The 26,775-nt window shown below is 45.1% G+C and overlaps 1 protein-coding gene across 3 annotated transcripts in view; it reads left to right on the top strand.

Annotated features, from left to right (window-relative positions):
- The window catches only part of DYM (dymeclin), a 272,781-nt gene that overhangs the window by 208,893 nt on the left and 37,113 nt on the right, over positions 1 to 26,775 (top strand). For all 3 annotated transcript variants that reach the window (XM_084781008.1, XM_084781006.1, XM_084781007.1), the window contains one exon: positions 14,418 to 14,531. In XM_084781008.1, coding sequence (XP_084637134.1) covers positions 14,418 to 14,531 — 114 coding nt within the window. The remainder of the gene's footprint in view (positions 1 to 14,417; positions 14,532 to 26,775) is intronic.

Below are 26,775 nucleotides of genomic sequence, written 5' to 3'. Positions count from 1 at the left end.
CTTCCATATCTTTTTCAAGCTCCAAGATAGAGAATAGTCTTTGTTTTCCAAGTTTATTTAGATCTTTGCCTTATAAAAATGGTTAAATATGACAGTCCTTGCCAGCCTCCATGTCTCTCCTCTGTGTGATCCCATTCGCTGCCTGTGCCCATCTGGCTGTCCTTGCCCTAGCCTGGCTTTTGCTTCCCTCCAGTTGCCTTTTCCATACTGCCCTGGTTAGGGTTATTATCACTGCGATGAAACACCATGACCAAAGCAAGCTGGGGAAGAAAGGGTTTATCTGGCTTACACTTCCACATCACTGTTCATCATCAGAGGAAGTCAGGACAGGAACTCAAACAGAGCAGGAACCTGGAGGCAGGAACTGAGGTAGAGGCCATGGAGGGTGCTGCTTACTGGCTTGCTCTTCATGGCTTGCTCAGCCTGCTTTCTTTTTTTTGTTTGTTTTTTGTTTTGTTTTTGTTTTGTTTTGTTTTTTTGAGACAGGGTTTCTCTGTGTAGCCTTGGCTGTCCTGGACTTGCTTTGTAGACCAAGTTGGCCTCAAACTCACAGTCATCCACCTGCCTCTGCCTCCCGAATGCTGGGATTAAAGGCGTGCACCACCACACCCAGGGCCACCAGCCCAAGGATGGCACCGCCTACAATAGGCTGGGCCCTCCTCCATTAATCACTAATCAAGAAAATGCTCTATAGCTGGATCATATGGCATTTTCTCAATTAAGGTTCTGTCCTTTTAGATAACTCTGGCTTGTGTCAAGTTGACATCAAATTAGCCAGCACACATGCCTTCCCATCTTCTTCCTCCCTCAGCTCTTCTTTCACTTCCTGTCTCTGCCTTTCTTCCTTTTTGGGGGTTGGGGGGAGAAGCTGTTTAATTCCCAGTACTTTCCATTGTGGTAGCCCAGGTTTTCTTTGTGTTTCTAACAGATAGCTAACTCAGAGCCAGAGCCTCCTGTGCGCCCAGGTGTGATGCTGGTAGGTCTTTGTGGGCTGACACATCTTTTGGATGCTTTAGTTTTAGTTTCTGTTTAAGCCATTTGTTTCTTTTCTTCTTCATTTTTGCTTTTATTGCATGCTTGCCTAGCATTCATGTATCTTAGCTTAGTCTTCATTACAAAATAAACCTCTGAGATATATTCAGTTTAATCCTCAACATACAGATAATGAAACAGGTTTAGAAAGATCAGTTTGCTCACAGCCATACAAGAAAAAGTGATAGAGCCAGAGGTCAAGGTCAGATACTCTAGTTATAAGGCCCATGCCTGCTCACCCGGCCTCCCTCCTGACCCAGGCAGCAAGGATTCTTCCATTTGTCTTAGATTTGCCTCTTTAGTCCCCAGAACCATGTGATCTAACCATACACACAAGCCGGAAGCTCTTACTGTTTCCTCTCTCCCTCAAGCTCACACCCTACAGAGTCCCATCAGTCTGTATGGCAGTAGTGCCCAAAATGAGAGACGCTGTGGTAGCCAGGCTGCTGGTGTGTTTAGATTGCCTCTGAGACCTAGGCCTGGTGGCTCCCGCCTGGGATCCCAGCACTTAGGAGCCTGAAATAGAAGGTCACAAGTTCTAGGCCAACCTGGGCTACTAGACAAAATGGAAAAAGAAAAGGCCCTAAGGGGTTTTACCTTTCTTAGGGACATACATAATCCACCTACAGATTGAAGCTATAACCGTTTCTAACTCAGTGTGTTCAGAAAGGATGCAGAGCAGAGTAGAAGTGAGCAAGTGAGCCTTGACTGCAGAACACATGCATGGAGATAACGCAGGGTGTGCAGCTGGCCTTCTGTCCAGTGCTTACTTATCTGTCGTTGTTGGAATGAGCCATTTCATGACACCTAATCTATATTCAGCAAGTATACAGTGTCTAGATTTGACAGTATACTGCATTTCAGTTCACAAAATCAAATTAACGGCCAGAGCGCTCTGAAACACCCTGAACACACCTTGGTAATGATGTTCGATGCTAATCTCCCTGGCTCCTCCATCCTCCAAAAGGAGACAGTCCTTGGAGAGAGGAGAAGTGGCTGGAGGGAGCCACTTTGCTAATAAGTTATTCTACCACTGGAATCCAGCCCTGCTTGTCCTAAATCCCATGTCTTCAACATCACTTGGAGAAACCTAAGTAAGACTCAAAATGAATAAGGTTTCTAACCTACAACTCTTTGCTAAATACTATAATCAAAAGTAGTACTGTGTACATGGGGAATCCATTACATTGAAGATCCTTTGGTACATAGTGACAAGAACTCTGATAAGGGTTCATCAGTAGCATATCTCCTCTTGGCTCTTTTGTAATTTACCTCTCATCCTCCCTAAGTACCAAAAGTTGAGCTTAGCAGACCTTGGCTGTTGAAAACTGTTACTGAAGGAGGCAAGGAATCTGCTGGTAGCTTTAGCTGATAGATTTGAGAGTTGGTGTTTTTCAGTCAGGTTCAGGAGCGTTGACTAGCTCGCATGGGAATGACTACTAATCTCTGAGCACCTTTAACATCTGCAGAAGGAGGTGGGCATGCTTCTCAGTGGGACTTGTACTACCCACTGTACGTATTCTTTCTGTCCAGAACAAAAGACAGGTCGTCTGACTGAATTAAGGAGTAGAATCAAGTAGTTAGGACACCAAACACAGAAGACAGAGTGACTTCCTAATAGCTGAGGCAGGAAATGACTGAAAGGCCATGTTAACCTCTGGATGAAGCAGAGTTTACAGTTCACGTTGTTTCCAGTTCTGTCCTTCCTGCTCTTCAGACCAGTGCATTCAGTTGTTTCTTTGACGGTCCCACAAACACCCAACTCATTGAATCAGAAACTTTTATTTTCTCCTAAAAGTGAATGCAGGATTTTCTTCTCTTCAGTCTTTCATATCACAGTAAATGTTATCAGTATCTATTCAGCTGCTTAAAGAGAGAAAGGGGAGGGAAGGGGACCGAGGAGCGGAGGGAATGGAGGTTGGAAATTGCAGATTTATAGAGAGCAGGTCTTTCTGCGATGCATTGAGACAAGACCTAAAAGAGGAAGCTGTGAGCCCGGTTGTTGTCTGGACACAGTGCTGTGCCTGAGAGCAGCTGGTAAGATGAAGTAAGGGAGACTTGTTTGAGAAAGAGGGGGAGGAGACATGTTGAGAAGATGGGCGAGGCCAGGTAATAGCCAGAGCTCGTTCAACTGTTTAATTAAAATGAATAGAGGCCTTCTGTTGTACGACAAAACTATACCACAATAAGTTCACTACTAAAAATAAATTTCATGATAGGGATTTCTGCCTAGGACATTGAAAGAATTTTTACTCAACAAAGGAAAATATAAACCACAAAGGCATAGGAGTGTTTCTTTTGTTTAGGGCAGTTGGTGTTCTTGTTTTTTGTTTGTTTGTGTGTGTGTGTGTGTGTGTGTGTGTGTGTTTTGTATATCAAGGAGCTCAGGTCACAGGGCAACCAGAATGCCTGGATCCCAAGAAGGGATGGGCCCACTCCCTACATGAGACGCAGGGGTAGATCCGCTGTGGCACAGCACAGAAGGACCAGGCCGCCACCACACAAGTGAATGAAAAAAGTCAAGTGTGACTTTAAATGTTTCCTGAGGATAAGAGAACCCTGAGAAACCATGACAAAATACCTAGGACACCCAGACATGGAGAATTTTTTTTTACAGAGAGACTGGTAGTTTCCCAAGGAGCTTAAGACATGAAATAGTATGTGTCCCCATGACCCTACTAGGTGTAAAAGTTGTTGAGGTTACCACACGTGTTGCCCTTAGGACAATTGGTTACTAGGAAACATGGAAGAACACCTACTTGGAAGGGAGGGTCAATAAACCACATTGGCCTCTAAAAATATCATTAGAGGTAGCGGTCTGTCACAGAACTCACCATTAGGTTGTTTGGCTGCCATGGAAAAAAGGAATAAGAAAGCTGAGGGAAAATGTCACACCTGAACCCAGACATACAGCCTCCTTAAACACTTAAAATAGCAGGTCCAGGGTAACTCAGAGTGCACTGCCTTCTGCCTCTATCCTAGCAAGTACTGAGTCACAAGCAACAGCCATCCACTGCTGAGAAGGGATCAACAGCATGAATAGGACCAAGCTCCATAGTCCAGATGTACAGGGATAGCCTAAAGCAGAAAGTGGAGCATCACTGTTGAAAAGCATGTACGACTACAGCCCCAAAGGAGAAGGCTCATTAGATGCTGTGGTGCACTGCTAGGAGCCATAGCAACAAAAGTCTCAAATACAGTTTACCTTCTGAGTCAGTTAGTTCATCCTCGAATCAGGTCCAGCATCAAGGCCACCTCAGTCACTGTAGTTCGCCACATGGTGTCCAGGACTCAACCAGACATGGAATAGGCTCAATGATGATTCGGATGCTATAACTTTCAGCCAAGCACTTAAATTATGATTAATATTATTAAAATGTCTAGGGTGACTGTCAACAAAGCATGACCCCCACCCCACCCCCACCAGCCAAATCCAGACTGAGGCATGGCTTGTACAGCCACTGAACTGAGAACATCATCGTCTACAGTTTGAAAAAGAAGAATATATAATAGAGCCTATATTGTGACTCAGAGCTTGTAATCCTTTCTAACTTGTCCTTTATAGAAAAAGTTTACCAACTCCTGACCTGATAGAATAAAGTGACAACATCTATAAACAGCTAGAGAGTCCCAGAGATGGACACTACAAGGGAAAAAAAATCAAATTGAAATGCTATGGCAAAAAAAAAAACAAAACAAAAAACAAAAAACCTGTCAAGACTGGCTCATCAGTAGGCCTGGGTGTAGCCAAGGGGCTGGGGATATGATTTTTAAAGATAGACCACTAGAAATATTGCTAACAATCACAGAAGGAAAAATGTGGAAATGAGAATGGAATATCCAAGTACTGTAAGATGACATCAGATGGTCCAACATCCGTGTGATTGGAGTGTCAGAAAGAAAGAGAAAGAACAGGCCTAAAGAAATAAAAAGGTGTCAAAGCACAGATCTAAGAGAACTCCAGGCAGAATAAGTCCATTTATACCCACACACTATTTAAATACCTAAAATATAATATATGTAATGAGGAAATACAGACTTAAATGCAGATTTTAGCAAGAGCCTCCTTGTCAAAAATTGTACATAAACCAGTGAGTGATGCTGTAAAATGAGATAGGGAGAGCTAGGCATGGTCGTGCACGCCTTTAATCCCAGCACTCAGGAGGCAGAGGCAGATGGATCACTGTGAGTTCCAGGCCAGCATTGTCTACAAAGCAAGTCCAGGACAGCCAAGGCTACACAAAGAAACCCTGTCTGAAAAACAAAAACGAAACAAACAAATAAACAAAACGAGATGGGGAAATCTTGGTAACCTAGACTCTAAACTCCAGAGACGATGTGTGGAATTGAGAGACATAATGGGGATGTTTGCAGACAGAAAGCCCGCTGCGACTAACAGCACACTGCAAAAAATCCTAAAGGAGCTTACACGAACAGAAACACTATACGTGACAAAAACTACAAAAAGAAGGCAAGAGTTCCTAAGTGGGGGTGGCAGGGGGTGACAGTGTTGGACCTGAATTTGATTCCCTAGTGCCCATAAAGCCAGATGTGGTGTCATGAACCTGAATCCCAGCACAGTTCAGAGGCAGGAGGATCCATGGGGCTGTCTGGCCAGTCAATCTGGCTTTAACTAGCAAGTTCCAACTTCAGTGAGAGACCCTGACTCAAAAAGTAAGGAAGAAAACAATTGAGGAAGGTGCCAGACATTGACTGTTGCCTTCACACACAAAATGACACAGATCAAAAAATGACTTCCCAATGTGGCCTAAGTTAAAGAAAGTATAAAAGGCTTTTTATTATGTGACCCACTGTCTAATTGGCTTCCGGCCAAGCACTGTGATTTGCACCTTTAATCCTAACACATGGAAGGCAGAGGCAGGGAGATCTCTCTGGATTCTAGACCAGCCAAGACTAAATGGTAAAACCCTGCCTCAAAAACAAAACAAACAATAATAATGGGTTTTCTGAGCTGGAGAGTAGGCTTAGAGGTTAAGAACACTGTCTGTTCTTCCAAAAGTCCTGAGTTCAATTCCCAGAAACCACATGGTGGCTCACAGCCATTTATAATGAGATCTGGTGCCCTCTTCTGGCCTGCAGACACACATGTGGGCAGAATGCTGTACAAATAATAAATAAACCTTTTATTTATTTATTTATTTATTTTATTTTTATTTATTTTATTTATTTATTTTTTTGGTTTTCGAGACAGGGTTTCTCTGTGTAGCCTTGACTGTCTTGGACTCACTTTGTAGTCCAGGCTGGCCTCGAACTCACAGCGATCCACCTGCCTCTGCCTCCTGAGTGCTGGGATTAAAGGCGTGCGCCACCATGCCCGGCTATAAATAAACCTTTTAAAAATAAAAATAAAAATAATGGGTTTTCTAAAGAATGAATTACCAAATTGTTCGGTAAGTAGCCAAATAGTAAATCTTTGCAGGTTTAGGAACTACAGTCGTATCTCAACTTCTCAGCAGAAAATAAAAATCTTCTATTGAGTAGGTTATCAAAATACATGTTGAGTAAAACAAAAGTGTGTGCCTTTAATGCCAGCACTCAGGAGGCAGAAGCAGGCCGGCCAGCCAGCCAAGCCTGACCTTCCCCCCACCACACCCTCTCCTCACAAAGAAAGCTGGAGGGAAAACCAAAACAGATCATAAGGAAATACGTACATATTTTACTTTCTAAAACATATTTTTTTTGTTTTAATTCACTTTACATCACTATCACAGCCCTGCTTCTTCCTCTCATCCTGGTCGCTCCATCTGACCCTCTTCCTCTTCCCCTTCTCCTCAGAAAAAGGGAGCCCCTACTTACCAACCCACCCCAGCATCAGGACTAAGCGCATCCTCTCCCACTGAGGCCCAACAAGGCAGCTCAGCTAGGGGAAAGTGATCCAAAAGCAGGCAACAGAGTCCATGTCACTGACAACCCCTAAAACATGATTATTATTCAGGAGGCAGAGGCAGGTGCATCTCTGTGACTGCAAGGCCAGCCTGGTGTCCATGGTACGTTCCAGGACGGCCAGGGCTACAGAGTGATACCCTGTCTCAGTGCGCAGTGATTAAAAGTGCACACTGCTTTTTCTAGAAGACCCAAGTTCTGTTCCCAGCACTGATACAGCTCACAGCTGCCTATAACTACAGCTCCAGAGCCTTGGCCTCTTTCATACGCACATACTAAGCCCAGATGAGCTTAGTTTTTAAAATAGGAAATACTCAAAATGAAAGATGTAATGAAAGTTGTTGAGTAAAAATTTCAGACAAAAAATCAGAATTCAATACTAGCAGAGTATCTTAGTTAGAGTTTCTTTTGCTGTGAAGAGACACTGTAGGCTCAATTTTCTTAGCAAATATATTTTATTACAAACTTTTTAACCAAGAGTACCTCACTTATAACCCAACTAACCTAAACAATAGGAAAAGGAGATTAAAGAATACAATAATGAAACCATAAGGATATCAGTTCCAAGGAACATTTCTCCTGGCATAGTCAGCAGGATTTCTTCTGCTGGAATCTGGAGCAACCAGAACCCAGAACCTCAGCTGGAGCCCGGAGCACTGAAACCTTCCCTCGGGCGGTTCTCTCTAGGAGCGTCTTGAAGTGGAGCGATGAACAGCTAAACTATCCCAAGTCTCAAAAGGCCCCGCCTCTTATTTTTGGCTCACATTTATACCTCCTCTCAGAATTTGTTCAAGGATGTCTTTCAGCTGGTTAATAACCAGTCTCCCCCACATGGTGGTTCGACTTCTAAGGGAATAAACATCACCTGCTCTCTCACAAGTCTTTTTCTCATCCCTCACTTGTGATCTAAACAAAAGACATGTTTATCTCTCCTTCAAGACACCATGACTTCAGCATCTCTATAAAGAAAAACATTTAACTGGGGCTGGCTTACAGTTCAGAGAGTTAGTCCATTACTGTCATGGCAGCGTGCAGGCAGACATGGTGCTGGGGGTGGTCTGCGTTTTGATCCACAGGCACAGAAGGAGACTGCCACACTGGGTCTAGCTTTAGCATACATGAGACCTGAAAACCTGCCCCCACAGTGACACACAAAGGCCACGCAGTCAAGCGCAGGTTTTCTATGGAGGCCGATCCCATTTAAACCACCACACAAAGATTGTTGAGTGAGAGTGGGGAGAGACAGACACGCTGACTGCACATACAGTCACATACACATAATTAAAAAATTTTAAAAACCCTAGCACTTCTCTTCTGATTCCTGGGAGAGTAGCTATTTTGCAAGCAAGAACGTTTGCCCAGCTAGCACATACTGGCCCCCTTTATCCTCACCTGCCCTGGGAAAGCTACTCATAGCTATAAATTTGTGACGAAATGGCACTTTCACAGCAGGTGGTTGGATATGATTTTTTAGTTCTGAGTTAATACGAACCATGTTATCACTGAAGTTATTAATGCAAGCAAAGTCCTAAACATCTAGGAGAAAGTACAATTTCATATCTTCTAAAAAAATTTTTTACAATCTTTGCTAGTATTGAATTCTGATTCTGTCTAAAATGTTTGGCTTAACAATCTACATTATGTCTTTCATCTCTAGTATTTCCTGTTTTAAACTAAGCTTATCTGGGTATACCACACACAGTTGTAAGCGCACACTCAGAAGCTGACACAGGGGCCTGCAAGGTGCCTCAGCAAGCAAAGACATTTTCCACAAAAGCCTGGAGGCTCGAGTTTGTTTTCTAGAACCCACAAACTCTACAGAGTTGTCCACATGCATCATAGCATGTGTGCCCCCACACAAAGAGGGCTAGTCTGGCGGGGGTGGAGGCAAATAACTTTTAGTTTATAAAAGAAAAGAAAGCTGAGGCAAGAAGATTGCCACGTTCTAGGCCAATATGAGCCTGCATAATGAGACCCTAGTTTTTGGTTGGTTGGTTGAATTGTTTTGTCTTGAAAACATACTTGGTGGTAGAGCACTTGCCTGACATATGTTTGATTCTCTAGCAGGAAAGCAGGGACTGTAGGCACCCAAGCCAGGGCTCCATTGCTCACCTGAGAGTCAGTGCAGACTTACTGAAACTAGAAGGCCATCTGGTTCCAGCTGCACTTGATACTCTCATCCACGCATGCGTCTCTCATCTCATTTACTCACCTGTAGGAAAAGACTTCCTCAGCCTCATAGAGTCACCGTGGATACTAAATAAACAGTAGAGATAGTGTGCACGCTGGGGTAGATCCGGTGGCCCTTTGCTTCCTTCTCTCCTGACACAGAAAGTGCACTTCTCTCCTAGAAGTGGTATTCTATCGTTTCCTAAAATAGTGACATTCTGAATACAAAGACATTAGAATGTCAACCTTAAACATACAAAGGAAACACAGTTTCAAAAAAGTAAATAAATAAATGGGTGGTGGTGGCACAAGCCTGTAATCCCAGCAGGTAGGTAGAGCGAGGTGGGTCTCTAAGTTCAAGACAAGCCTGGTCTACAGTGTGAGTTCTAGGACAGCCAGTGTTACACAGAGAAACCCTGTCTCAAATAAATAAATAAATAAATAATAGATAAGTAAATCAATGAAATTTACTTAGAACTGAAGCCACATGGCCACCCTGCCATTCTCCTGGTGTCACAAGAATGCTTTAGTGGATCAACATTCCCCCACAAGTTGTATCCAGTATTCCTTAATATCATGGGAAGGGCATATTAGAGCTTCATTTGTTCTCCTAAAAATAAAGAGATTTCATTTTCCTGGTGGTATTGACAATGGGCTGGAATTGTGACTTGGTGATAGAGCGCTTCTTTGATAGTACTGGCTCTTTACAGTGTGCCAGGGGTGACCAGCAAAGCTCCAGGTGCCCTGAGGGAGAAAGGAAACCCTCAATATACAGAGCTTGGCAGTGCACGCCCCTTGTGCTCCCATATTCGGTGTTACATTGTGTCTTACTGGTCTTGTGGCCAGTGACGTCCCTGAGTGGTAGACCTGGTGACTAGAATATGCAAAGCCTCGATTCCACCACAAAACAAGGAGGAAAGGAGGGAAGGAAGGAAGAAAAACAAACTGTGTTCCTATAGGGTCTGGATTCAATTAAAGAAATCTTTGAAAAATATTTATCCCTCAGGTTGAAAGAAATACAATAAGCACATGTGACAAAGGACAATGCAAAACTGCTGTCCCCTTCTCCAAGAGCAGGTGTCACCTCATCCCACGCAGCCTCACAAAAAGTGAGTCATCAACATGACTGGGAAGGTTTCTGTTTGGTGCTCTGGAGTAAGTGATGCGTCTGCTGGCTGTGGCAGCACACACCTGTAATCCCAGCACTCAGGAGGCAGAGGCGGGCAGATTGCTGAGGCCAGCCTGGTCTACATAGTTCCAGGACAGCCAAAACTATATAGAGAAATCCCTGCCTATAGATGGATGGACGGATGGATCCATAAATAAATAAATGAGTGAATGAATAAATAAATCCAGGACAGCTAGGACTATATAGAGAGACCCCTGCCTATAAATAAATAAAAAGGTGGTGACTAAATAAATCCAGGACTGCTGAGGCTGAATAGAGAGGCCCTGCTTTTAGACAGACAGACAGACAGACAACCTGCCTATAAATGAATGGATGGATGGATGAGTGAGTGAGTGAGTGAGTGAATAAGTGAATGAATGTAGGACAGCCGGGGCTATAGAAAGAAGCTCTGTCTATGAGTGAATGAACCCAGGACAGCCAGGGCTACGTAGAGATACCCTGCTTATGAATGAATGAATGAATAAATAAATGAATGAATCCAGGACAGTCAGGGTTATACAGAGAGAACCCCTGTTTAAGAATGAATGGATGGATGGACAGATGGGTGAGTGGATGCTTGGATGAGTAAGTGAATCTAGGATAGCCAGGTTTAGAGAGAGACCCTATCTCTAAGTAAATAAATGAACGAATGAGTGAATCTAGGAGAGACCCTGTCTCTAAACAAGATAGATGATAGATGGATGGATGGAGGGATGAATTAAAATTAACACCAAAAAGTAAGCGAACAAAAAGTAAGTGTGTCTGTCTAGGCATTCTGTCTTGCTCACTGTTGATGTAAAGCCTTTGTGATTAGCAAGAGTTGTTGAAGTACCAAAATTGTTTTGGATCACCAACTAATTCTTTAAAAATCTACTTCACTCTGTCTTTCCCTCACCCTTGTTAATTTCCTTTTGCATTACATTGAAGAAGCATACGTGGACACGCCATGGCGCATACATGAAGACCCTCTGACCCACTGGCAACCTGTGGGAGTCACCTCTCTCCCTCCATAATACGGCTTCCAGAGAGTGGGCCACAGGCTCAGCCGCAAGTGCGGTTATCCACTGGGCCGTCTCGGCGTCCCATTCATGTCTTCTTATATTCACTTTATGATGTAAAAAGCATTATGCTGGACTGGAGAACGGCTCAGTGGCCGAGAGCCCTGGCTGCTCTTCCAGAAGGCCAGCGTTCAGGTCCCAGCACTGCTCGCTCCCAGCCGTCTGCAGCTGCAGCTCCAGGGAGTCTGTTACCTTCTTCTGTCCTCCCAGGGCATCAGGCATGTGTACGGTACACGTGCATACATGCAAGCAAAACACGTCACACAGAGCTTTTAAAAGAAATGTCTCCTTAGCAAATGCTATAAAATATTATGTGATTTATAAATAAATAGAACATATCTGAGTACATACTTTTTTTAAAAAAAACCTTGTAGGCATATTCAGTCAGAAAAGTTTGAAAGCCTCTGGCCTAGGATCTGGCTGTCAGAAGCAGCTGGGACATGAGTGGGAGGGTCTCTGACCAGGCCCAAGATTGGTATTTCATCAGACTTCGTGGCTGCTTCTAACAATCTGATATATTTGAAAGCCATTTCATGTGTGTTTGCTGTATCTATACTGTATGCTGAATATCTTCCAATAGCAAAATGACAACTTTAGTGAATATTCGAAAAATATAAGCCTCCAGCATCCATTCCGAGTTGTAGGCATAAACTAGTTCATTGGGGTTTTGTTTTGCTTTGCTTTGCTTTGTTTGTCATTTCTAAGAATGTTTTTAACACATGTTTCTACTCTTTAAGTATTTTTGGTCAAAGAAATTAATTTATGCATGAATATTAGGTTAAATCACAAGAAACTGCCAATTTTTAACCATTTTGTGTACCTTTGTTGCATATTTTGCTTATTTTTAATGTACTACTGTTGTAGTATGGGCACGTGTCACACTTATAGGTGCATCCTGGGATTGAACTCTAGACACCAGGCTTGCACACTAAGTCCCTTTACTAGCTTAGTCATCTCACCAGCCCTGTTGTATAATTTCAAGTAAGATTTTAATAGGCCTTTGGTAATGTGTTTGCTCTTTGTGATGTGCCTGTCTTCAGCTCTTTGTTCCCTATATAATAAAATCCTTTTGTGTGCCTTGGACACTGTGAACAGAGCCTTAATCCCAAAATCCCCCCAAAACCTAGAATTGTGCTTAACACATAGTGAAAAACCAACCTGTTGTGGGCAACATAAGCAATTTGAAAAGTAGCTTGGCTGCCTTGTGGTCACTCCTTGCCCAAGTTGAGAGGTGCGCACTGCTGCTGGCCCCAGAGTGGTGTCTTTTTTTTTCCCCCAGTGTGAATACATCCCTGTGGCATTTGCACAACATGGTTAACTGTCTACTAAAAGTGTTAAGAAAAATGCTAAAACTCTTCAAGAATGAAATATTTAAGAGAGATATTTCAAAGAAAATATGTAAACATTTTCAGAATTTTGTGTACCTATTTTACATATGAAATAGAAGCCATGTAGAAAAGAAAAACAGGAAAGGGAAAGTTTTAAGTTTTTCTTTTTACACTTATTTTGGGGGAGCACATACATGGTGATCAGATGGCAGCTCAGGGAACTGGTTTTCTCCTTCTACCATGTGGGTCTCAGAGAGCAAATTCAGGTCGTTTTACATGTCTGAGTTAAAAGGGTCAGCAGCCTGATCTGTAATACTGTGGTTTTAATAATACTTTGCTGTAAAGCGACGGCAGCAGTGTTCCTTGTGGCTGGCTTGGCGGGTTCTGCGGAACCCAGGCTTGAACCCCGGACTTCACACAAGCTGCCTAGGATCCAGCCCTAAGCTGCTCTCCAGCTCCACTTTCAGTTGGTCTTGGGTTGTGTGTTTGTGTTTCTGTGTGCAGGTACATGTGTGTGGAGACCAAGAATGAACCTCCGTGCATTGTTTTTTCTGAGATAAGGGTCTCTCCATGACCTGGAACTCACCATGTAGGGTAGGCGGGCTGGCCAACAAGCACCAGCAGCCCTCTTGCCTCTGTGTCCCTGTCAGTGGGATTGTGAGCACAGGCTACTTCACCTGGACTCTTGAGTGAGTTCTAGGAACTGAACACTTACAAGGCAGAGTCTGCCCAGTATGAGACCTCACCCTACAGCTTTTGATTTCCAAATACGAATGTTCAGTGGCCTGGATTGCGACTTTGTGTGCATTTTACTGCACAGCTCAAGCTGAATGGTGACATCAGACAGAAGCTAGCTGTTGGCATCCCTGGTGATCGGGACTAAGATTGCTGCAGATGAGTTAAAAATCATACATAATCCCCAAATAGCACTTTAGCCACTAGCTTAAGATCCTTGTCCTGTATGACTTCTTCACTTACTAAGCTTGGAAACTGACACACTGAGGAGTCTGCTTTCCCTTCCCACCTCTGCTCAGCACTGCCCTATAATGAAGGGCAAATAGAAGACGGGGCAACACGGAGGTGGCAGGACCAAGGCTCTTCACTCGCAGCATAAATACCCACCCTGATGTTGACACTCACACCTGTAGAGAGAGGTCAATACCTAGGGGGTCAGATAAAGCAGAGCCTGGGTCCCTTTAAGAGTAGAAGTAGTGAGAGCTGGAGAGATGGCTCAGAGGTGAAGAGCACTGGCTGCTCTTCCAGAGGTCCAGAGTTCAATTCTCAGCACCCACATGGTGGCTCACAATCATCTATAATGAGATCTGGTGCCCTCTTCTGGTGTGCAGGAATACTTGTAGGAGAATACTATACATAGTTTTTTTTAAGTGGAAGTAGGAAGGTTTGACTTCAGATGAGAAGGGGTAGACTGAAAATACATTTCAAACATCTGCGTGGTCAAACGTGTGCCTTTGTTGCCACACACCCATACGCTCTGCTCCTTGGGAAGTGGAGGCAGGAGGACTATAAAAAAGAATTATTGATAAACAGTAACTTCCGGGCTGGAAAGATGACTCAAAGGTTAAGAGCGCAGAGGCCTAGATTGAGTTCCCAACACTGTCACTCTAGTTCCTGAGGATCCGATGCCCTCTTCCGACGTCCGTGGACGCCAGGAACACATGGAGTGCACATACATAACATGCAGGCAAAACACATAAAACGAAATTAAGTAACTCTTTTTTAACGGTTCTGTCACTACAGGTGATCTCCTTCTTTAGCTCAAGGTTGCTGCAAGCTGGGGCTGAACTGTCAGTGGAAAGAGTCTTGGAAATCATTAAGCAGGGGGTCGTGGCGCTGCCTAAAGACAGACTAAAGGTAAGCCACTAAAGCTGTTGGTCATGTGACGCACATAGCACTGCCTAAAGACAGACTAAAGGTAAGCCACTAAAGCTGTTGGTCATGTGACGCACATAGCACTGCCTAAAGACAGACTAAAGGTAAGCCACTAAAGCTGTTGGTCATGTGATGCACATCGCGGCGTCTAGCAGGCATCACTCAGAATCATACTGCTTACCAGTTCTCATTTGTCAGAGAGGCTAAACATTCCTTCTGCTCTGTCCTGACACCAAAAGCGCAGTTCAGAAGAGAGCAGCTGAATATCCTTTGACATCACCGTGCATCCCATGAGTGACCACTGCACATCCCATGGCAGCTCACACTGTTAACAAGTATATTTGTAATCCAGTCAAACAAATTGCATCATACAGATATCACCAAAGGCTAAGAACGGTGGCGGTGCCCAATGCTTGTGAGTACCTCCCAGTGTCATGCCAGGGCTTCAGCATCTGAGTGTACCAATTCAGGACCCTCTCAAGTAACTGGTGTTAGCCGCTGAAACCATCCGGTGTAGACACCAGTATAGAGAGATTCATTTACCCAGAGCATTACAGCTAGAAAGTGGTTGAGCCGCTTCAGGCCCAGGCAGGCTGGCTCCAGAGTCCTTGCTCACAACCCATACACTGCTGACTGTATGCCTTCATAGGGAATAGAAAGAAAAACACTTGGTGGAAAGGGGGCTAATGCTGCATTTTAAGAAAACATTTTACATTTGTATGGCAGAGGCACTCCCTTGAAGTGAACTCACAGCTGAAAGTCCATGCCTCAGAACTGACCCCTTAGAGCAGTGGTTCCCAACCTTCCTAACGCTGCAGCCCTTTACTACAACCGTTCCTCATGTTGTGGTGACCCCGAGCCACAAGATTACTTTCATTGCTACTTCATAGCTAACTGTAGCTGTGCTACTGTTATGGATTATAATGTAAAGATCTGTGGGTTTTGATGGTCATAGGCGACCCCTGTGAAAGGGTCGTTTGTCACCATCACCACCCCAAAGTGTCATGACCCACATGTCGAGAACCACTGCCTGATGGTGAGGATATTTTATGTCAAAGAAGACAAAGAATCCACTTCTCAGGGTATGGTAGCAGAGAACACAGGATCTACAAGCTAGAAGCAAGACATTTGCTTGAAAGTATATGTAGCTTTTAACAAAGAAGAATGTTGCTCAAGAGAGTAGAAATTAAACAAAACTCTTGCCCTCCGGTCACCAATGGTTTCATGTAAACAATTATGAGGAAGGCGTTTTCAGTTCTGCATCCCCAGCCTCCCTTCTCATCTGCATCCCAGCCTCCCTTCTCATCTGCATCCCCAGCCTCCCTTCTCATCTGCATCCCCAGCCTCCCTTCTCATCTGCATCCCCAGCCTCCCTTCTCATCTGCATCCCCAGCCTCCCTTCTCATCTGCATCCCAGCCTCCCTTCTCATCTGTATCCCAGCCTCCCTTCTCATCTGCATCCCAGCCTCCCTTCTCATCTGCATCCCAGCCTCCCTTCTCATCTGTATCCCAGCCTCCCTTCTCATCTGCATCCCCAGCCTCCCTTCTCATCTGCATCCCCAGCCTCCCTTCTCATCTGTATCCCCAGCCTCCCTTCTCATCTGCATCCCCAGCCTCCCTTCTCATCTGCATCCCCAGCCTCCCTTCTCATCTGTATCCCAGCCTCCCTTCTCATCTGCATCCCAGCCTCCCTTCTCATCTGCATCCCAGCCTCCCTTCTCATCTGCATCCCCAGCCTCCCTTCTCATCTGCATCCCCAGCCTCCCTTCTCATCTGCATCCCCAGCCTCCCTTCTCATCTGCATCCCCAGCCTCCCTTCTCATCTGCATCCCCAGCCTCCCTTCTCATCTGCATCCCCAGCCTCCCTTCTCATCTGCATCCCAGCCTCCCTTCTCATCTGCATCCCAGCCTCCCTTCTCATCTGCATCCCAGCCTCCCTTCTCATCTGTATCCCAGCCTCCCTTCTCATCTGCATCCCAGCCTCCCTTCTCATCTGCATCCCAGCCTCCCTTCTCATCTGCATCCCCAGCCTCCTCTGGGCTACAGCAGAGAGCCAAGAGCATGTATTTCCCAGAGTCCTCTCCTCCCACAAGTCTGCCGCTGTCCCTGGAGAGTTGAAGGACAGAAAAAGGCTGCAGAGACAGCCCCCTCTGTCTCCACCATCTGTTAGTCAGCTTCTTATTACTGTAACAAAACACCTGAAGTGATCAACTGACAAAGAGAGGTTTGTTGTGGTAGTTTCAGCCTGTGCATCAGTTGGCTCTATTTCTTTGTGCTAGTAATGAGGCAGCATGTTATAACAGAAGCTTGTGACAAAACAAAATTTTGTGCCTCATTCAGAGCCAGGGAACAGAGGAGGAAAACCTGGGGCTGCAGTGTCCCTCCGTAACCTGCAGACCGACCCAGGCCCTCTCGGTGCTTCCACTAAACGCTCAGCTGCCCCATGAGCAGGACACCGTGCCCTGGCATTGCAGTAGGTGGCTGAGGCTGGCAATGGCCCCAGAGGTGCTGATGTTTGCAGCAGTTCACAGAGAACTCTGGAGCACTTCAGTGCTGTGGTCACCGTGTTGCCGCTTCCCTGTCCTGTGCCTCTCACGAAGTCATATGCACATGAGTAGCTTCTATTTTTCTCTACCAAACCTGCCAGAAACAAAACCCCTGATTTCAGTAGATACTGATTTAATATGAAGAACTCAAAATCTCAGAAAAGCCTGAGGGAATGAATGAAGCAAAACCACAGAAGCTGCAGGGTCATCACCACCAGTGGCCTGCTTTGCCCGGAGCATCAACCTGGAGGTCCAGGAGCAGCTGGCAAGGCTCCAGCTGAAGCCCGCAGGCCTGTCCACCACTGACACTGGACCTGGGTTTCCTGTGTCCTTCAGGGTATGCTCGTATCATCTTCATTTTCACAGCCTATGGCCAAGCCCTGCAGAGTTCTGCTGGGAGTGCCACCCAAGCTCCCAGCCACTGCCCCACTCTATAGAGTGAAGGGGAAAGAGTGTCCATTGGCCCCCAGAGAGTGTGGCCCAGGCTCTGCAGACACTGTAATGCATCATGAGGAGTAGCCAGCCATTCTGGACTGTGTGTACGAGACAGAAGGAGCAGTGTGACTTCTCAGGCAGCTGTGGACTCTGCTGGGAAGGACACGAATCCAGGGGAGTAGGGACAGGCTGGGGTCTTCTGTCCAGAAAAAGAGGACAGGCTACAGTTGAGCATCCTGCCATCCTCCCCATGGCTTTGCCTCTGTCTCCTTCATTGAGTTGGTTAAATGTATTAAACAAAGTTGAAGTCCAAGGTAAGTAAATGAGTAGTGAAACAGGTGCTAGCCCTTTTATTTGTTTTTTGTTTTTTTTTACTTGACACAGTAGTACAAATTTACATTTTAATACAAGTGCTCATGTGTGGAGTCAGATCAGGGTAGTATCATATCTGTCACCTTGGACATTTGTTATTTGTTCTGGGAGCATTCACAAATCCTTGCTGCAAGCTGTTACAAAATATTCACTTGACCAGTGCCAACCATAGTTCTCCTGTGCTAAAAGTTATTCACCCCATATTACCACCAACCATCCTCCTCCCAGGCACCCTTGCTGGGCTCTGGTAACCGGCGTTCTCTACTCTCTCTTCTCTGAGATGGATCAGGGCTGTACATCTACATGTAAGCAAGAGCATTCCATCTTTGTCTTTGTGCGCCTGGCTTATTTCCATCATCCATCCAAGTTGCTATAAATGGCAGAATTGTTTACAGTTGAGTAATATTCCATTGTGTGTGTGTAGCACATTTCCTTGTTCATTCGCTCATCCATGGCCCCGGGGTTGATTCCACTTCATGGCTACTGTGAGGAGTGAGGTAGGAAAGTGACAGCGACCATTTTAGATACATACCTGTGGTGGTTTGAATAGACTCATGTTTGAATGCTTGGTCCATAGGGAGTGGCACTATTGGATGTGTTGGAGGAAGTGTGTCACTGTGGAGGTGGGTTTTGGGGTCTTATATGCTCAAGGTAGGCCTAATGCAGCACAGTCTCCTGCTGCTGCCTGTGGATCAGGATGTAGAACTCTCAGCTCCTTCTCCAGCACCATGTCTGCATGCTTCCCGTCATGATGCCTCATCATACAACAGAACTCTAACTAAGGCTGTACTCAGTACTAGGACTGTTGGATAGCTTAGGGTTTCTGTTGCTGTGATAAAGCACCTTGGAGAAAGGGTTTATTCCTTCTCACAGCTTGTAATCCATCATCCAAGGAAGTCTGGGCAGGAATTCAAACAGGCATAAAGCCCGAGGCAGGAGCTGATACAGATGCCATGGAGGAGTGCGGCTTACTGGTGTGTTACCCATACCTTCCTCAGCCTGCTTTCTTTTATTACCCAAAACCACCAGCCCAGAGGTGGTACCACCCACAGTGAACTGGGCCCTCCCACATCAGTCACCAGTCAAGAAACAAACCAGGGGCTCACTGCCAGGCCAGTCCTATGGTGACTGTTCCTCCATTGGGAGCCGTTCTTCCCAGGTGACTATAGCTGGTGTCACGTTGTCTCTTTGGTGGCTGGCACACTGAATCTGTCTTTAGCATTTCTAGTGCAGTCTCTGTACTGACTGCATCCATGTTGTGCCAAACTTTTTAATCTCCTGACACTGTTCTCAAAATTCTGGCAACTATAACTTAAATTCTACAATGCTGCTGCTGCTGAAGATACTTTTCTCATCATTTTTATAGCAGCTGTCTAGGTGAGGGGGCTAAGAGCTCAAGCATCACCAAAGCAGCATTCTCCAGGTGGTGTTTTCACCCCATGCTAGCTTGGGCTGTGAGGAAGAGACTCGTATGTTAGAGTTAGTTTGAGATCACATTTAGCATTATGTTAGTAAGCCCAAGTATGAGACAGAAGCAGGTGGCGTTGCAGGAAAGACTCTGTAAATCACATGAGGTAAGGAGGGAAGGGCGTGCAGCCTGAAGAGGAGATCCCAGGAGACACAGTGTCCAACTACTACAGGGATCATATCACAGAGGAGTCAGGCATTTCATCTTTGGTGGAAACTGGACCAAGAGACCTCTTGTTAACTTTAAGAAGTTGTGTCTTCTTGACCACTTCGTGAGTCATACCTGCAGCAAAATCCGTGAGCTTTGAACCCAGGGCCTCAAATCCATGGCACAGGAGAGATGGGTAAAGGAGCAGCATGACGTATAAACTATAAACAACAGAAAAAAATGTATTAACAACACAAGTACTATAAAACTGTTACACACACACACACACACACACACATACACACACACACACACACACACACACACACACACACACACACACACACGCCATTCTCTGAGCCAGGCATGGTGGTGCACACTTTTAATCCCAGCATTCAGGAGGCAGAGGCAGGCAGATCTCTGTGAGTTCAAGGCCAGCCTGGTCTACAGATTGAGTACAAGACAGCCAAGGCTATACAGAGAAACCCTGTCTCCAAAAGCAAACAAACAAATGGGGGGAAAACAACAGCAACCACAACAAGGAGTCCTGTGGGAGCTTGGTTGGAGGAAAGGGGGCTCCATTGCTCCGTTAGTAAAGGGCTTGCTGTACAGGCACGAAGATCCATAGTGCCCACAAAGAAAGCTGGGCTCAGAGACACACATTCACAACCCTCAGGGCTGGGATGGAGGAGGCAGCTGGAGCCCATTGGTTAGCTAGTCTGGCATTGGCTGGTGAACTCCAGATTCAGCAAGAGACCCTGTCTCAAAATTAAGGTGGAGGAGCTAGGGAGGTGCTCTTGTCAATCACAGTGTGAAGATAGTAGTTCCATTCTCCAAGAGCTATGTAAGTGTTGAGTGGGCATGGTGGCTACCAGTAATGACAGCATCCACAAGGTGTCAATGCAGTGTCCTTAGAACAAGCTAACTAGCTAGAATGGCTGTGTCTGTGAGCTCTGAGTTCAGCTGAGAGACCCTACGTTATGAATAAGACGGACAGCAGAGGGGCAAGACTCTGATGCCAACACCATGTATATGTTTACAAACACGCACACTTGCACTCATCATGTACATAATACATGCATACACACACAGTCGTATGATGGAGGGCTGCACAGAATTATACCAAAGATATCTTGTGGGGTTTTTGGTGTTTGTTGTTGTTTTTTGTGTTTTGTTTGTTTGTTTGTTTTTGTTTTTTGGGTTTTTTGTTTTTGTTTTTGTTTTGGTTTGGTTTGGTTTTGGTTTTTCAAGATAGGGTTTCCCTGTGTATCTTTGGCTGTCCTGGGCTCACTTTGTAGAACAGGCTGGCCTCGAACTCACAGCGATCCGCCTGCCTCTGCCTCCCAAGTACTGGGATTAAAGGCGTGCACCACCATGCCCGGCTTTATCTTGTGATTCTTAGAGTCCAGAATTCTGTTTTTTTTTTTTTTTTTTTTTTTTTTTTTTTTTTTTTTTTTTTTTTTGCTTCCATGCTAAGTTTTGTAGAGCAGTGCCCTGTTACCAGAAGATAAAGTCTGAAGTTCTTACTCTGGGATTCTAGACAGCTCGCAGCCCCTAAGACTCCTCTCCCAGCCTTCTTCGGCCACTCTCATCTGTGTCCTCACCTCCCTTTATGGATTTGCTCTGCATCTGGATGTGCAGTTCCCTTCCCACCTTCTCTGTTGTGTGGACATGCCACTCCCTCTTTACATTCTTTAAAGGCCCCGCTACATTTCAAAGGACTTATGAAGACTTTCTTTTTATTCTTGCCTCCACAGATGTGTCTCTCCTTAAAAATGCCCAGAGCATTTTATTCCTGTGTCTTGTCCTCCTCTGCCCTGTCTTAGATGTTTCATGTCTTTCCATTCCACCAGTAGCTCATCTGCAGCCCCTGCTGCCTAGCTCAGCCCACGAAATGAGTGGAGGAGTGAACCACCGTGCTCTACTCCTTGGAGGAAATGGGGGGGGGGGTTGTTAGCATCTAGAAGTTGAGGAGCCAAAAATTCTGTAGCTTTAGATGTGCTTTTCAAATTTTATCCTGCCACCCACTGGAATCTTTGTCTAAGTGCTTCTCTCTGCCCTCGGCACTGTCCCAGACTCAGTGCATAGACCAGTGGACAAGACAGAGGAGCTCTCCTCACGCAGAGCTTACAGTTGTGGCAGAGATGCACTATAGGTTAAAAATGTAAAATACGTGCTGTTTTAGAAAGCAGTGAGTAGTAGAAAAGTCAGGGGGAGAGGAGGGTGGCAGTGTCGGGGGTGGGACAGAGTCTGTACTGTTTTCATTGTTGCTGTCATTTGTACAGAATTTTATGTTTACAGAAAAGGAACAGATAGTTCAGTTCCAGCTCAGGGAGGAAGCTCAGGTGAAATGCATTCTGGGTCCACGCTGGGCACAGGCACAAGTCTGTATGGAGGGTCCTTGGCACTGGATAGCCAGCAAGGCTAGATCCTTGGTGTGCTCCAGGTGAGAGAGCTGTTGTCAAAGAAAATAAGCAGCATCCTTGATGGTGATGCCAAGGTTGTCCTTTGGCCTCCACATGTATGTGCACACATGTACCTAACACACACACATAAAAAGTGATAGTTACGGTCATGCTCATACCTGTCTCGGTCCTGTTAACGAAGCCATAGGCGTCCCTGATTTGCTGTCATTCTCTCCTGTGCCCTCTTTCACTCCGACCTCTTCTCCAGGACCCTCGCGGTGAACTACTGCATCTTGGTCTCCTCCTGCCTGTCTCCTCGTTCATGGTCGTGATAGGTACTGTTCTTTTGTATGTAGGTTTTTCTTTCTCCTGAGTCTGTTGAAGCTGTGTATATGTGGCCAAGGCTACAGAAGCATCCACAGTACGGTCAGGAGGTGTGTGATGTCTGCAGGGCTTAGGTAGTGTTGGCATCTCCAGGCTTCTCCAGGGAAGCATGGCTATTTGTTCCTTTGGAAATGGTAACTATCTTGGGAGTGAGACTTATCTTTTTTGCTGCTTTCCTGTTTCTCCTCAGAGTCTGGCCTTCTGATTTTACCATCTATCAGTGTGTCTGGTTGACAACAGAGGACCACAGTACCACACTACCACACAGTACACTGTGGGATTCGATAAGTGACAACTTTGTAGTTCACTCTGTAGCTTTTAGTTTAGTTTTATTTTTGCCCGGATTTCTCTAGCTTTGGGCAGTGACTCCCTGGGGTTGGTGACCCTGTCCTTTGACATACCCCACCTCATCCTGAGTTCTTCTTGGCCCTGTGGAATGCTGCAGGTTAGTCTCGTGCCTTCCAGGCCCCAGGCCCGGAGCTGGCTGGGTGCTGGGCCACCTTAAGCCAGGCCTTTCTGCACCTCCGGTCCCTCCTCCCTCTCTGCCATTAAAGCTGGTGCATTGTGCCCTTCGCCCTTCACAGGCACCCTCCCTCTTGTTTGTCTCCTCCTGGCCTGACTCAGCTCCTTTCTTTCACCTCGCCCTCACTCCTTGTGTCCTCAGTCCCTTCTTATGCATACTGTAATACCTGATTTGTTTTTCTAATAAACATTCTTCGTTCAAGAACCCTTCCGTGGGCCATAGAAGTAGTGAGGCTTGACCTCAGAGCAAAATGAATTACAGAGTGCAAGCCATATTGTCCTTTTACTGTACTCAAGAGGAAATGATTCTTTAGGACAGTCACATATGCATGGAAAGGCAGCCTTTTCATGGCTATAGCCAGTAGAGAAATTAGGTAATCTGTGGGGGCTCCAGAGAAGTTAACCCTTGTTTAGAGTAATATACTATTAAGACCAAGGTCACGAGTAAATCCTTGAAGGCAGACAGGTACTTTTGTTCTGAAACATGGGGAAAAAAATTGTACCCCTGGGCTCAGCTTGCCGCCGCATTCTGTGGTTATAGAGGTTGGAAGATGGATGGTTCCTTTTAAAAACAGGAAACAAAACAATCCATCACCCATACTAGAGGCGAAGCTGGAGTTGCATTTACTCACGAGTACTGAGTCGTGCTCTGTTGCTCCAAATGAGAGCCTGCCATTGCCACAGATGCCACTCGGAAAGGGGCTGCTTAGCTTTAGAACCAAGCCTTGCCCCAGCCATCTTAATCCTCTTGGGGGAAGTAATGTTTATAATATAACAACTCCTAAAACCAAGGCAATGCAGTATCTGAAGGTGATTAGAAAGGCTGTGTGTTGGTATGCCACATGAGCGTGATCAGTCATTCAGGGTAGTGTGTGTGTGTGTGTGTGTGTGTGTGTGTGTGTGTGTGTGTGTGTGTCTAATAATAGCTTTATATATGTGATAGAGTTGTAGGAATGGATTTCAAATTGGAAATATTATTTTAATAAGCTCTGTGGAGGTATAGAATAGTGTCTACATAGTGATTTATCACATATATATACCATATATATAATATATATATATATGGACATTACATTTCAGTTTTTTGACTACCTTGGCTTAAGAGAACCATAAAACTCATAAATTTACTCATTAACTAAGAAAATGACCCTGTCATCTTGACATTTTCCTTTTATTGAAGAATAAAGACTAAATTTGTAGACTTACTCTTCCAATTTTGGACAAGTAAACATTAAGACCTAAACGCCGGTGACACAGTAATTGACATTCAACCAAATAAAACACTTTTCAATCGAATCTTACTTGACATGGTCTTCTAAAATATTTGCATAATAGTCTGTGTGGGAATGTGTACTCACTGGCTAGATCTGTCTGTATAGTTAAACAGCTGGGCCGTTCCAAGTAAACAGTATTACTATCATTCTAAACATCCTCTTCTGACTGGTGTCCCATGAAGTCTGGGAAAGGCAGCACTGGGTCATTACGCTTTCCGACCGTCTTGCTTAAACTAGAGACTAAAGAGCAAGTTCTGACGTCCCAGGTTGTTTGTTTCTCATCTGAGGTTTAATGTTAGCTGTGTCCATTGCAAGCCACATTAGGAGCATGGCTCGGAGCGCTCCCTCTGCACCCACAGCACAGCATGGTCCTGGCTCCCGGTTTGCTGGCGTGTGCTTACTGCCACACTGCCTCATACATGAGAGTATGGGGCTCCTGGTCTCCCTTTCCATGGGCTGTTAATTTTCTTTGTCATTGGAGGAATAAGACTGATAACACATGTAGTATTTGAAAATTAGGTAATGTTTTCGAGGAAAATTCTATCAGAAGATAACTTTTCTTTTAGTGCTAGTAGGAAATTGTGGAATAACTTGATAAATCATAATAATGAAAAGTGATGACCAGCTCACACTAGATGGGGGTATTTTACAGGATGGGTAAGTATGAGTGTGTTTGTGTGAGTGTGGGCATGAGTGTGCAACAATGCGTGTAGTAGGGGGGTGGGGCACAGACCAACCTCAGATGTCAGTCCCGGCCTTCTTCCTTGTTTGAGGCAGGGTTTTCTTTTCTTTATTTTTTTCACTTTTCTTTTTAAGATTTATTTATTTATTACTTATACAGTATTCTGCCTGAATGTATACCTGCATACCAGAAGAGGGCGCCAGATCTCATTATAGATAGTTATAAGCTGCCATGTGATTGCTGAAAATTGAACTCCAGACCTCTGGAAGAGCAGCCAGTGCTCTTAACCTCTGAGCCATTTTTCTAGCCCCAGAGTTTTCTTATTATTCACTGCTGTGCATACCAAGTGAGCTGGCCTCTGCACTGCTGACATGTTCTTGTCTCTGCCTTCGCCTACCAGGAAGACTAGACACTTGCACTACTGTGTCCAACTTCTTCCTGGTTGGTTCTGGAGGCCTGAGCTCAGTTCATCAGGATTGTACAGAGCCTCTTCCCTCAGCTGTCTCCCCAGCCATAAGGAAATTGTAAAGTCTTTGCTTTTTAAGTGTAATTTTTAGAATATTTTCACAGCTGTCATAAATTACATAAAAAGTACATACACAAGAAAAGTTAAATTAATTTTTCTGGAGGGTATTTTATTAAATTTATTAGTTTTATTTTATGCATAAGTGTTTTGCCTGCATATATGTGCTGTGTGTGCTTGTGTGACATATTATTTTGGGGGGGGCTTTCAAGATTGGGTTTCTCTATGTAGCCCTGGCTGTCCTAGAACTCACTCTCTAGACAATGTTGACTCAAACTCTGACAGAGATCAACCTACCTCTGCCTCCCAAGTGCTAGGATTAAAGGTGTGCACCACCACGTCCAGGCTATTTTATAGATTTTTACTATGGAAACTCTTGCCTCTCTTCCCCAAATGTCATTTTTGTCAGATGTCTGATTTCTGTAATGTACACATAGCACATTGTAACTTATAAGTGTGGCTGGACTGTGGGTCATTCTACCCACGCTAGTTACTTTGCCCCACAGTATTGCTGGACACCTTTGAAAGAAAAAGGGTACATGCAACATGACCCTGCTCTCAGGAGAGGAAGGCACACCCTAGCAGAGGCAGCAACCAGAAGGGCAGTTCATCCTGCCTGTCACATAGATGCCAGAGGAGGCAGGTTCTGGAAGGAACACATAACTGGACCAGGCAGGCAGAGTGAAGGAGAAACCCGGGCTTGACCTTTTCTGTCTGGAAGGAAGGTAAGGTTTCCATGGGCAAAAGAAGAAATGGAAGCAAAGGATGTCTGTGAGAGAGACAGTCCAAGTTTAGTGTTTAAGGGAACAGCAGGACTCAAATTGTCCTACCAAGCCAATGTGTCTTCTGTCACCTGATATGACAGAGTATTAGACTAGTGTCTTTCAAACTTTTTTTGATTGCCATTTCCGCTTAAATGCACGAGCACACATATATTTACACCATGTGTACCGGTATATATACTTGCATACAAGTAAAACAAAGTTGTATACAACAGTACTCTGAGTGTACTGGATGGTTTTGTCACAAGTTGCCACAAGTTGGAGTCATCAGAGAGGAAAGAGCCTCAGTTGAGGAAACACCTCCATGAGGTCCACAGTCAGGCATTTTCTCAATTAGTGATCAATGGGGGAGGGCCCAGCCCATTGTGGGTGGTCCTATCCCTGGGCTGGTGGTCTTGAGTTTTATAAGAAGGCAGGCCAGCAAGCCAGGGGAAGCAAGCCAGTAAGCAGCACCCTCCATGGCCTCTGCATCATCTCCTGCCTCCAAGTTCCAGCCTTGCTTGAGTTCCTGTCCTGACTTCCTCCATGGATGGACTGTGACGTGGAAATAAGCCAAATGAACCCTCTCCTCCCCAACTTGTGTTCTGGTCATGGTGTTTCATCATAGTGATAGAAACCCCAACTAAGACACTGAGTATGATGGGTTCATGACCCTATATCTTTTTGAATTGCTGGCCAGGTCTGCT

The sequence above is a fragment of the Acomys minous genome (genome assembly GCF_964271855.1).
Source record: "Acomys minous genome assembly, chromosome: 4".
Classification (NCBI taxonomy): Eukaryota; Metazoa; Chordata; class Mammalia; order Rodentia; family Muridae; genus Acomys; species Acomys minous.
The sequence above is the reverse complement of the archived record's forward strand: the minus strand, read 5'-3'. Positions and strand labels throughout refer to the sequence as shown.